We start from the raw sequence: 14043 nt of genomic DNA on the forward strand, positions 1-14043 counted from the left end.
CAGATGAAAAGAAACTATTTTTTACTGTATAAAAATATATATATATATATATATATATATTTTGGCACGCCCAACCTTGTATTCTTGATTATCTTCAAAATATCAAAGTCAACATTTATCCAAAGAATCGTATATCAGCCCAAATCTAGCGCTTGAAACTAGAGCAGTGAAAGAAAATGTTGTTATATAATAGTATATTTTCATTCTTGGCTATGAACATTATAGAACATAATGATCTTCGTATAAACAAGAGACTGGAGGCTGAAAATATATATACCATGTACTTGTCATCTTCATCACAAGATGAGCAAGATCATAGAATTCATATCACTTCAAGTCCAAAATCCAACATAATTTAAAGATCCAAAGCAGTTAACACATGTTATAAGATGCATATTTTGAGATATAATATTACCACTTCAAAACTAGGAAAAGAAAAAAAAAGAAAGGGGGAAAAAAGCAACTGATCAGAAATCAAATCCGCCTGCGTCATCAAAGCCAGCATCATACCCTGCATCGTAAGAACCCGCATCGGAGATCATATCTCCGATCAGCAACCCGCCGAGGGCTCCACCCAGTAACCCGGCTCCCAAACCCATCCCAAACTTGTTCTTCTTCGCCGGCTGCTGAACCGCCGGGTATCCCGCTTGCGCTGGCGGGTACCCGCCATATGCCGGTGGATAGCCACCGTGGTATGGCGGTGGTGGGTACCCGTAACCAGCTGCATATTGTGGCGGCGGCGGCGGAGGGTATCCATGCTGTGGAGGGTATGGCGCGGCATAGGCCAGCATCGAGCTGGATCCCGCCGCTTGTGGAGGGTACGCCATCACGGGCTCACCCTTCGAAACACCCTCGGTATAGGCCTTCCCGGCCGGCGCAGATACCGGAGCGGTGACCTTTTCCCCAAATTTGTAAGAGAAATTCAACGATCCCTTGGGCTTCCCCGAGGGCTTCCTAACCTGATAGCTGACGAACTGCGCTGACTTTCCGTCACCGAGGTTATCCAGTAGCTCTTTGACTGGGACGTGGACGACACCGATGTCCTTGTCGCCGGCCACGGGACGCTCAGATTTGAGCTTGATTTCAATGGAGAGACGGTTCTGACGCGCCGCCGAATCGTTGATGTTGAATTTCATGGGAAAATTCCAGGTAGGGCTGGTGCCGCCGTTTTTATCAACAGGGGTCTTGGCCTTCTGGTTCTGGTACGCGTCGCCGGTAATCGAAACGACAGCGTAAACGTCCATCTTGGAGAAAAGGTTGACATCTTGAAGATCTTTAGCAGAGATTAGCGTGAGCTCTAACGGTAAGTATTCCATATCTGAGCCAAGTATTGAGAAGAAAGGGCAAAAGAACGAAGAAGATGAAGACGACGGAAAAAAACGATGAAGATTGAGACTTGCGAGAGAAGACCGAAGGATGATTCAATCAATGAAAATTAGACCTGTTCTCCTTATTATATGGCCGCGGATCAGGAATCTTCCTTGCGCTTGGGCTTGATGATCTTCAATTTTGACGCGTCAGTTTTAACTTCTTTTCTTCCTTTTATTTTTTTTTTAAATTATACTACGTCCTTTTTAAATTATAAAATAATTCAAAATTTAAAGTAAAATTATTTATATTTATAAAATATAATAATAATACTTTATGAACTAACTTTTTTATAGTAAAAATTATAAATTTTTAAAAATATTCTATTCATTTAATAATAAAATTATAATATTATTTTTTATTTTTTATTTATTTTTTTAAATTATTTATATTTGAAGATAAAAAAATTTTTTAAATTATTTTATAATTTAAAATAAATGAAGTATTTTTTAATCATTCTTCTTCCTTTGACAATTGCAAAATTATGACTTTTTTTTAAGTATATTTCTAGCAGTGTATCACAGGATATAATATCAATTAATAATTTAATAATTTGATCTAATTTGGTAGGGAATATCGGAAATAATTACAAACCGCTGGCGAAAAAAGCCGCTTAAGGAGGATACATTCCAAAGAATAGGTAAGAACTACTCTTTTTATTTAAAAATATAAAATATTTTTTAAAAAATTAGATATTTAAAAATATAAAATATTTTTAATTTTTTGTGATGTAATTATTATTTTTTTTAAGTGTTTCTATTGATAATGACTTTATATTTATTGTATGGTATTTAATATGAATAAATATAAAAAAATAATATTAATTAAAAAATAAATAATTATTTTATTAAAAAGTAAAATTTAATTATATTTTTGAATGGGGGGAGGTAGAAGGCCGTGTGCGTAAGCGCAACAATCATCATGCAGACTCAAAAAGCAGAGAATCTCTAATTCTCTATCATTTGGGGTTTTTTTTAGAAAATAAAAAAAAAAAAAGGAAGAAAATAAATATGTGCGCATTGCTTCGGACCCATGATGTTGATATTAAAATCAAATATTCCCTCCCCACTTTCAGAATTTCCAGAAGAAAAAGGGAAAAAAACAAAGAAAAATACGCCCAAAAAAAAATAGCCTTACAAACGCGCTATTTACGCTGAAAATGATGCTTAACCATTGCATTCCCGTGTATTGAGCACTTTTCAAGATAAGTTTTTCCCCTTTCAGCCTCCACTATGAAGGAAACAGAAACAAGATGGTTATAGCTATTCAATGGATGTAATCACGTAATATAACAGTATAATACTATTATCACTATTTTTTGTTTTTATTGTTGTTATATTATTTAATAATTAATAATTTTACATTCCTCCAATCAACTCAAGGGAAGACTGTATAAGATGCTCTGTACATCTTTGTACCTATTTTATTCAACATACTCCATATTCTGCATCAGAACACATCGCCTGGAAGCATGTACACCTTTGTATAGCCGCTGTACATATTCCATATTCCATGTTCGACCACGTCGTCTTCTCCTACCCTTTCTCATTGCCCAGCTACAACTACAAGACAGACAAGCACCAAGACCATACCAAGAGAAAAAGACGGAACAGCACACCTTTAATTTATTTTCATTCACGGACCCCAAAAAAAAATCTAAATAATCATCTGATTCATTGATCATCTAACTAGTCGAATCAGTTCAACTGCAAGCAATAAAAAAAACAAATTCATCATAAAATTAGTCAAACAATAGGCACATAACAAGTGTAGCATGTTCAAAGTTACTCATTGTCTTAAGGCTTGATTTGGATGGAGGAAAAAGTGAGAAGAAAATAAAAAAATACTCCAAAGATAATAATTTTTTTATACTATTTTTAGCAGTTTTCTCTTCTAGTTTTCCCTTCTCATCTGGACTAAGTGTTAGTAAATCTGGGTCATTTCATCAGCCTTTTGACACTACCAACTACATGAATAAAATTGTGTGTGTGTGTGTGTCACCAAAAAATTCACCCCACAAAATCCTTTCCTTTCTTCTAACCAATCAACTGCATCAGAATTATAAAAGATATATGAATGTAGCAGCTACATCTACAAGTGTTCTATCCGCAGTATGCTATCAAGGTTAGTGGTGCAAAATCTGTGCCTGCTACTATGAAGCGTGACTAGAACTCAAGTTATTACTATGGAGTGTGAACATATGGCAATATCTCTGTGGAGTAATCAGAAATGTAAAGGAACATATCCTAATGCAGATTTCAAGTTATTTATGATTTCATTACAGCTGATTAAGTTGCTCAACATTTATTAGGAGATGTCAATGCCTTGTGTGGGAAGAAGTGGTATTAGATACACCGACAGGAAGATCATGTAAGGGCCTAGTAGAGACCTTTTGTTGGAGGTTCTGATCTATAATGGTAGGGAGAGTTGACGAAGGAGGTAAATTGTTAAACATAGGGATGACAGTGATTAGAGCATTTGACATTATTTTGAATGATCAGTTGGTCTCTGTCACCACTTCCACTCTCTTCCACAACTTTCAAGGACACAGTTTAGCTAGGTATAACTGCAATGTGCCCAATCACGACTGCTTGTGGCTTCTTTAGATGCGGCTTCTGTGGAATCATTGATTTTGTAGGAGTACCAATCATCATAGTTGGCAACCGTGAATCCTTTCCATAGGTTTGATTTACAAGCTAGTCTCTAGATGTTTGAGATTGTAAGAGAGGGATTTCCCATGTCTACAGCTGGTAATGTACTTTTGCATTGCCGAAGAGAAATTTATTTAGGATTGCATGATTATAGGTAGCCAAATGTCATAATCTCTGTTCAGAAAGAGAAGAAACCATAAGGCTATGGTGCTTTTGGAGACGTCCAGGACAATGGAGAGATTTTCAAGAGAATCCAGGACGTTCAGGAAGAACCTAGTATGTTCTAGAATGTTCTAGAAGCATCCAGAACAATCTAGAATTATCTAGAGAAATCTAGAAGTTTCTAGAAGGTTCTAGAAACTTATGGAGGGATGTAAAGATGTCTAGAATATTCAATGTTCTAGAACATTCCACACACATCTTAAATATTAGTCTAGAAATATCTTTGTAAATATCTAGATATTTATTGTAGATATTTTTATGAAACACTTTAGAGGATGAATGTAAATCGTAGGATTAGATTAATCTCTACCGTCCATTAAGGAGGTGGAAATTTTTTAGAGAAAGGGGGAGGCCTATAAATATCCCACAATCCCTCATTTGTAAACAACAAGGAAAGTAATTAAAGTTCTAAACTCTCAAGTTCTCTGATCCAAGCTCTCTTTTCTCTTGTGTTCAAGTTTCTTAGTTTCTTTGCTTGCATCCTAAAGGTTCGGTTGACTTAGCAAATATCAAAAGGTTGATTACGTTAAGATCGGCACAGTTCAAGGACTGGGGAGTTTCAAGGCCCTGACACAAAGCTCCATATTTGCATTTGAAAGCAACAATGCATGTTGAAGGTTTCCAAGAAACATTGGTTACTGAAATATTAAGGGGTCCAAAGCATACAAACTTTACTTTAAGCTCTGAAAAGGATGGAAGTGCTGATTTAGAAGGGAATCTAACAATTAAAAGTGTAGGTTCTGCACTCTTTACACAAGTTTCAGGTTTCTTTGGAAGATGTTTAACTTCATTAACCACATGCACAGTGCCTATTTTTTCTTGGTTCCAATTCTGTGACTTCATATTCATTGGGTTTTTAGCCTTTTCTTGTGCAGCCAATGTCTTTAGCTTATGCACCCATTTTTGAACCCTCTGAGAGATCTCCTCTATTATAATGGGTACCACTTTGTCGATAAGACCTTGGATAGCCATCAGGCTTCAGACGTTTTTTGGGTAGAATTGAATCAAACGATAGGCTCCGAGCTTTTGTGCTCGGAGGATTTTAGACAGTCGTAAAAGAAGCAGAGAAATTTGAGGGCTTACATTTAAGTTCTTTTGATTCCCTCCTTACAGATAAGCTAGCAATATGGCTTTTTTGATAAATAATAGACTAAACTTGCAAAAAATAACTTCTTCACAATTGAAGGCATATTTCGTTCCACATCCTAGTAGGGGTTTCGAGCAAGAGCTACAGATCTACATATATTCAGCAAAGTCCAACTTTTGTCCTTATTAAACCAACAACTTCCTTAGTATCCACGGAATCAGAAGACAATATATCATTTGCTTTGTTTTCTTTATGTTGTTGGCTTGTCAATGAATTCACTATGTCAGATAATACAGTTTGACAAGACTCTTCTATGGAATTTATCTTTAATGACTCATGTGTTCCATCTTTAAGGTTTTCATATTGATCTGTCCTCCCACCCTCTGACTCAACTCCCATTTTCCTCTTTTTATTATCCACCATAATTGCTTTTTCAGAGTTCAGGTGTTCTCGAGGATATTCTAGATCATCTTGTTTTACACCTACAATGTAGTTAACATTCTCAAATGCTTTTTGAGGAAGAAAACCCTCCAAAGAAAGGGTAATTGGAGAAGACTTTAGACCTCTGGCATCTAAATCCACTTTTTTACCATCTATACTTTTAACTACTTTCACCACTAACCTTGATCAAGTTTCTAGTCCTCCAGCAGTGGTATTATTATCAGACATCACTTTAGATGAGATTTGAGCACATTCTTTAAATTTTTTGAGGCCCAAGACTACTTCCTTATCACATGACATACATCCAACCCTCTCACATTTTTTGGAAGTGCAAGTTTCTCTTTCACGTTGGTTAGTGAGATCTACTAAACTGGATAATTTCTTTGTCTGTCCTACAGCTTCAGAAACCTTAATGTGCTTATTATGTGGAATTGCAGTTTGCATAACGTTGAACTATATGAGGGACACAGACTATATATAATTTCTAAATATAAAAATAAATGAGGAAATTAATTCGAAGGAGAATTGACTTTAAGTGATTAACCAGTTAGCACAACTGCATAATTACAAGACAACCCGACAATTTCAACTCAGTTTTAAGTTATAAGGGGAACGTATTAAATGTTATTAGATATATAAGGTATGACTGACTAGTACCCATTCTCATAGTGGCTTGATCTATTATATTATACTTTATACAAAAAAAAAAATTATGCCATCGTCCTAACTACATGCAATAGATAAGAATAAATAAAATACAGCACAAACTACTCAAAAAAATGGCATTTTTAAACCTTGAAATGGTACATCTTTTTCTAGTTGTTCTAAATCAATGTTTGAATAGTTATAATTCTCTAATTGATCTCCATTTGATAGTACGCAGGCATCAAAGCCAATTGTCTTATAAAGGAAAGTGCAACAACTAGCTAAAAGTCATCTCTAGTTCTTTTTAGATGTTTCATTGAATATACCCCATAGGAATGGTACCCTTTTATATCTACAACATAAAACCAATCAAAGTAATTTATAGGCTGCATCAATAGAAGATTGTGACACCAGCATGCCAACCCTAATGCTGCTCTTCTACTGACCCCATCTTTAACATCCTCATCATCTAGAAAAGCAAGAAGTTCTGTCCACTTTGATTTCTTAACATAATGGGGATCAAATGGTTTAAGTTCCTTAAGATCAAACCATCCATAGCTGTTGTACCCAAAAAGTGCAACCAATACTTGCCTCCCTTTCTTTGTTTTCAAAACTAAAGGAACTGCCCACTCTTTCTTGAATATATGACCAACCACTATGGATGTGATTTTACCTTCGCCCAAACTATATCTCCTACTTCATATTTAATTTTATTTGCCCCAGCCACAATTTCTGCAAGTTCATTACTCCTACATTTACTTCCTTTTACTACTCTAATTTTCTTGGCCAAGTTTGCTGTTGGAACATTTTGGTACGCAAAATTGTTATTCTTCAAGGGGTGAATCATACTCGCAGCTTCAATTACAACCTCAAACTCAGCATAAGTTCCATGGTCTCCAAATTTACTATTTGCTATGCCAATCGCTCATCAAAGCCCTTGTATCAGCAAAACCTATCAATCTCAAACTCACGATTCAGTCTGCGATCATCAAATGTGTCACATGCCCTAAGAAAACAACCAAATAATCTGCCTACCAAGATCGCAAGCCAAACAAGGTAACCAAAAAATCAAAAGAGCCACAGAAAATGGAAATGGTCACATTTTCAAATGAAAATCATAGGTGAAATTCATTATAAGGATTGAAAAAGCTTCAACCTATTGACTACCAAACTTGACAAGAATTAAATAGTAATTAGTCTATATAATTTATATATTCTATTTTAAATAATGTTTATATTTTAAAAAATTATAGATGATAGAGGCTTTGAACTTCATCCCTTCAGCACAAAGCCACAAAAAGCTACAAATGGTGTTAGGTGAGGAGGTAATCAAGTTGATTGTGAATTTAGGTTACATGATGTGATGTCTCTTGTAAAATCAGTTGCAGCTTGCAAGCTCTCTGCAAAATTAGTATAACTTTTTTCAAGATGTGAAAAGTATAGGTGACAAATGACAGTATGAATAATAATCTAGGCTCAAGAGCAGAATATTTCCTCTATTACGACATTAACCAAAAGGCAAAGCATGAAATTCGTCAGGGAGATCCTCTTTCTCCTTATCTCTTTGTCTTGTATATTGAATGATTAAGTCATTGCATTCTCCATAACATTGATAAAAATGAATGGAAGTCAATTAAATTAACTTTTAATGGGTCTCCTATATCTCATTTATTTTTTACATATGATTTTTTGTTGTTTGCTGAGCAATCCCTTTCTCAAACTCATATCATTCAACATTGTCTTTCGAAATTTTGCAATGTTTCAGGACAGAAGATCAATATAGGAAAATCTAAAGCTTTACAAAGTAGTGATGAATTGGGAATCTTTCTTGCTAGTAACCTTGGCAAATACCTTAAAATTCCTCTTATTCATGAAAAAATCTCTAACCTTACCTTTGTGCCATTAATTGATAAGATGAACTCTCGATTAACCAATTGAAAAAGTTGATATCTTAGCATTGCAAGGAAATTTGTCCTCATTAAATCCTTTATCTCAGCTCTTCCCATTTATATCATGCAAACCATGCTCCTTCCTGATAATATCCTGGCTGAGCTAGGAAAAAATTATGGAAATTTCCTTAGGGATTCTTTTGATGGCAACAAAAAATCCCACTTTTCTCTTGGGAATCCATTACTTTTGATAAAAAGGATGGAGTCTTGGCCTCAAAAAGCTCAAAAATCAAAATATTACATTCATCATAAAACTACATTGGGTATCATTACTAAACCAAATTATTTTTAGGTGTGGGTCTTACGAGATAAATATAACTGCAACAAGCCCGCTATTCTTATGGCAATTAAACTAAACTCCTGTTCTTATACTTGGAGTAGCATATGCAAAATTTGAGACAAATTCTTAACTCATACTGCTTAGAAAGTGGATAAAGGTGAAAAAATATCCTTCTGATATGATAAATAGACTTTTCTACTTGACTCTCTTGTTGAGCATGCCTTTAATAATGCTAATTTTATTCTGTATACTAGAATCTTGGATTTTTACAAGCCCACTAGTGGTTGGAATTTTGGTATCTTATATCGCTACCTCTAACCTAATGCTATTAAGCATATTGCCCTTGTGCAACTACCTAATAAACATGGTAAGGATGACATTTTTATTTGGAGGCCCTTATCCAATGGTAACTTTTCTATAAAATCTGCTTATAAGGCTATAGAGACTCATCAAATTCGAAGACATGTTGATATCTAGTTCAAGATTTAAAAATGGCCTACTTATGAAAAAAAAATTATTGATTCAAATAATTTTAAATTTAAGAGTTCCAATTGCTTAATAGAGATTTAAATTTTATATAACTCTCACTCTGTAATTACAATTCTTTATTTGCTGTTATTTGAATTAATATTTATAATTTATTTTTAAAAAATTAATTGAGAAATTAATTATTATTAATTCCCTGTTGAAATTTTAACGGTCATTCTCCCTAAAAAAAAAAAAAAACACGCCACAAAACTGACTTAATGTGGTGGGGAAGGGAGACATTTCAATAAAGTGTCAGTAGCTTTTTCGATTTCGACGCTTCCATGTATGGGCTTGAAGCCCATTAGTGCATGGCCTTGCTTACTACTAGGCTTGGGTTTGGAGCTGAATTGTCTTACTTATTCATCATTATGGACTTTCTTATGAAATTTGGGTGTTTATTAATGTTGTCATCCATTTGCTGCTTTTTTTATAATTTTATTTTTATTGTACGAAAAGTTGGAGAAAACAACTCGGGGAATGCTTCCAGAAAATAATTACTTTCCTTCCCTTCGATGTTAAATGTAGGAATTACTCAGCCTTAAATTTAGATTTTAATTGAAAATCTTACATTTCAAATCCCATATTTAAATTTTATGTAATTAAAATTTTTGTTTGGATAATTTATATTAGTTCAAATGAAAAGGAAAGATTAATTAAGATTTGAAATGAAAATAAAAATTTAGAAATAAAAAGTTACTTATAATAAATTTTATAATTGATACAAATTATTGCTTATTTATTTTTCATTAAACGTGTGTAACTTATAAAAAAAATTGAAATGTTAAAGCATGCATTTGGTCATTTAACTTTTTATAAGATTTTAGTTTAATTTCTTAATTTTATAAAGTATCTTTTTAATTTTTTAACCCTAACATCATTACTTTTAAATGATTATTTTTTTATGTCAATCATTATTATTTTAAAAAATTAAACTTAATATATTGACATTTGAAAATATTTAGTTAATATTTAAAAGTTCAATATAAAAATTTTTTGTTGGAGAAACTAATAATGTTCTGGTTAAAAAATTTTAAAAACACTTTCTATAATTAAAAGATCAAATTGACATATTTTATAAAATAAAAATAAAAGACTAAAGGTGTATTTTAGCCAAATTAAAATAAAAGCTCGTTTGATATGTGGAGTTGAAGGTAATTTACTTATTTGAATAAATTATTCGTTATTTTAAATTCAAATTATAATACAAGTGATCCATTAAAAGAATATTGAGAAGGTAGGTGAATAGTAGAAAAGAAGGTGGCACCTGACACGTTTTTTTTTTTGGTTGTTGGATGGAACTAGCCACAATCCTGTAGGCAAATTCAATAAGATACAAATTCAAGTAATGATAGTATAGTTTAAAAAATAATATAACCATAATGTATGGTACCTAGTCAGGAAGGAAAATGATGTATAATCTAATAATAATTACTGTATGTAGAAAAAAATGCTTGATGAGGAACTCTAGCATTTGTTAACAAAGTTCCTTATATATGTAGCTCGAGAACAAAGTTAGAATAGAATCAAGCATTTTGTAGTTTTACAAGAAACGAAATACCCACTCAAAAATTTCAAACTGCGAAGTATGTGAATAGTAGAAAAAAGATGGCACCTAACAGTTTTTTTGTTTTTTGTTTGGATGGAATGGGACAAGCCATGGATGAATAAAAACAAAACAAAACACAGCCCAATGATTCTGTCCCTTGTTTGATAAATTTCTCTTCTTTTTTTTCATACACAAGGAAAAAAAAAAACGAAACAAAAGTTCTAATATCTTACATCAAAACAATAACCAAATAGGATAAAATCCATTAATATAAAAAAGTTAATTTGAAAAGAAAATCGACAGCTTCATTGACATCCTTCGAAATTTGCTGAATAAGCACCACGTTTGACAAATTTCTATCCTCATTAAAATTATAATATTTTATGTTATTGTATTTTACAGTGACATTATATGGTTGAGTTATATCCTCTCCTGGCCCCGCCTTCCATGGATAGAGTAGTGTCCCCTGGAGGCATGGAAGAGTTGTTATGCGTGACTGAGCCGCCCTCTTTGGTGTCGGTGTTTATCATGCTGCGGACCGTCTAGATTTTTAAATTTTATTTTTAGATTTTTATTTTACATTTATTATAAAAAAAGTATAAAATTTTAATGAATCCATCTTGTTATTAATTTGATAATTCAAATTTAATTTAGATTGTCTATTTTAATATTATTTTTTATAATTTTTTTAAATTGACTATTCAAATATATTCTAGACATTTTAGATTTAATAATAATTTTTAAGAATTTTTTATTTTAATAAATATAATATTAAAAATAAATATAAAAGATAATTTTCAAAGTGTCACTTTAGAAAATTAAGAAAAAGTTGCAATTTATAAATTTTAAATCTAGACTATTTAAAATATATCCGAATAGTCAATTTGTAAAAATAATAAAAATATTTAATATTAAATTAAATTATTCAAATTAAATCTACATTATCCAAATTGATGATAGAATATATTTATTATTATATATAATTTTTATTTTAATAAATATGAAATAAGTATAAAAAATGTAAATATGGATTGGCGATGATGCACTGAAACCGGACCCTTGACCCATTAACATCATCAAACAAGCAAAGGATGGTTTTATCAAAATTAATAAGTTGCTTTCTTGTCTGTTAAATTATTGGACTATGAAAATGAAACTACATGCTCTCTTTTCCTTGGTAGGCCACGATCATAACCTTACATATGTATATGTTGAATTAGGTCACTTGTATATTTTATTATCATCTTTTAATTGCTTGTGTGTACTATATTTTGAACTCACCTCACATTGAGTTGAAGAGACTTAACAGAAGTTCAAACTAATTTGGATTGAGCATTGATAGAGGCTTTCAGCAACAAGCCCTTACATCAAGAACAAAAGAGATGACAAATAAGCAAGAATACATAAAAAACATCACATCTTAATTCAAAATAATAGGGTTTAATTTATGAGTCTTTCTATTTTATTATATATTATTATCAATCCACTGCTTTATCTTATATGAGATTTTCTTTTATTGGCTCAAGTCCATTTATATTTAAACAATCTAATAATTTTTTTTTAAGTGTAAATTCACAAGCTCTTATGTCCAAAAAAATCCCAAACACTAAAGTCTCTGTCCTTAAACTCGAGGCGAACCTAACTTTACGTGCTTTAAACAGTGTGGTGTATCTAAGCCCCAGTTGCATTTAAAGCCAATTGTCCCAGTTTAAATTTTAACCATATGAGATACGGGCTTCTTGGTCCCGGGGGGGCTTAATGCCTATATTTATAATTTTGTGGTATACAATACTTAACTTTTATACTACTATTTTTTTGTCTCAATTTTTATGGAAAATATTGAATATTTTTCTCACAGATTTAAATAGCATTTACAAATATACTTAATACAAATTACCTAATAATAAAATTTTCACATCAACAAGATTTGAACTCATGCCTTCAAATAGAATGAGCCGCTCTCACGTTATCAACAAAATCGTTTTTTGTTGGCCAATACAAAGAAGACAAGGATTTGGGTGTCCATCCTTGAAAGAAAAGCTGTTATTTGTAATATGTAAGCTAATAGCTCAAATTGCTTGTAAGATCCGAAATTTAAGATTCTCTTTTTCCTTGTGTATTATGTAAATACCCAAATTAAACCTTTAACACTTGATACTGATCATATCACGTTGTCTTGTTCAGATACTATGCAATCAAAATATGACAACCATATCGATCTCTTGGGTTTAACTGTCAAGGAAGAGAGAGGCAATAGTGCATTCGAGGTAATACAACTTAAATGCTGACCAGTACATATGGTAATTATACCTGGCAAGAAAAAAAAAAGTGAGCATGTAACTGTTTTTTTTTATACAATATATTTTAAAAAGATAATTTAGTCTCTTGATTAGGTCCATTTACAGGTAACATGTGTTTCATATAATTGCTAAAAGAATACACGAACATGGATTCTACACTTTCAAAGGAAAAGAAAAGGTTGGTTTATGTCTAAAAAGGAAATGAAGGGAGAGGGGGGGGGGAAGAGAGAAAAAGTTGGTTTCAATTATGAAATTTGGAGGTAAAAAACAACAGTAGTGATTTGTTGACGTTGACCAGGGAAAAAAATAAACTTGTTCAAGTATTTTTATGGAATTTTCTGTTTAAACAGAACAGAAAAATTTACAAAAAATAGTAAAGGGCTTGTCTGATATTGGTTTTTTTAATGTAAAAATGAAAAAATATTTAAATAATTTTTCTAAAAATAATATTCAAAGTGGTGAAATTATTGACTGAATAGCAAAAATTACAAAAAATAATTCAGAAATTGTTTGATTATATTTTCTATTTTTATCTAAATATACAATTGCACACCTAATAAGCACCAAGTACCTTATAACTACATGAAGACTGGGTAATAACATCGTTGGCTGAGGTGAATTGTGGATATTAATTATTTATTAATATTAAAATTTATACCGTTTAAAGCTTATAAATAATTCATGTGGGGGACCACTTTCTAGATTCCAAAGAAGCCAATATCTCATGATAAAAATTCCCAATGTCCACACCTCAAAGCTCAAAGTAATTTTACAAGACAAATTACTACGTCCATCAATTCAAAGGTGAGTGGCTGGTGGCTTGTACAAAAGAAAGAGCCTTCAGAGATGAAAGTGGAACACTTATCCCAAACACCCACTTCCTTATTGGTATTTAATGAATAAAAAATCATATGCAATTAAACTTTAAGATGTTGAACTGTGAGGAGAGGCTGAGAGCCTTGAATTTTAAAAATTAAGGGCTTGAACTTTGATCATGACCCACACTACTTTACTTATTCTTGCTGT

At 32.2% G+C, this 14043-nt stretch overlaps 1 protein-coding gene across 1 annotated transcript; it reads right to left on the minus strand.

Annotated features, from left to right (window-relative positions):
- Positions 1 to 270: 270 nt before the first annotated feature.
- LOC129308039 (protein SRC2-like) lies at positions 271 to 1442 on the minus strand. The gene has a single exon (XM_054949009.1). It carries the CDS (start codon positions 1314 to 1316, stop codon positions 468 to 470), a length of 849 nt encoding a protein of 282 aa, XP_054804984.1. The 5' UTR covers positions 1317 to 1442; the 3' UTR covers positions 271 to 467.
- Positions 1443 to 14043: the final 12601 nt, after the last annotated feature.

This window comes from Prosopis cineraria, unplaced genomic scaffold (genome assembly GCF_029017545.1).
Source record: "Prosopis cineraria cultivar Desert tree isolate PC_DT_omini unplaced genomic scaffold, ASM2901754v1 PC4, whole genome shotgun sequence".
Taxonomy (NCBI): Eukaryota; Viridiplantae; Streptophyta; class Magnoliopsida; order Fabales; family Fabaceae; genus Prosopis; species Prosopis cineraria.

Excerpts from the sequence above, each read along its gene's own strand:
- LOC129308039 (XM_054949009.1), bottom strand. The coding sequence starts at position 1,316 with ATGGAATACTTACCGTTAGAGCTCACGCTAATCTCTGCTAAAGATCTT.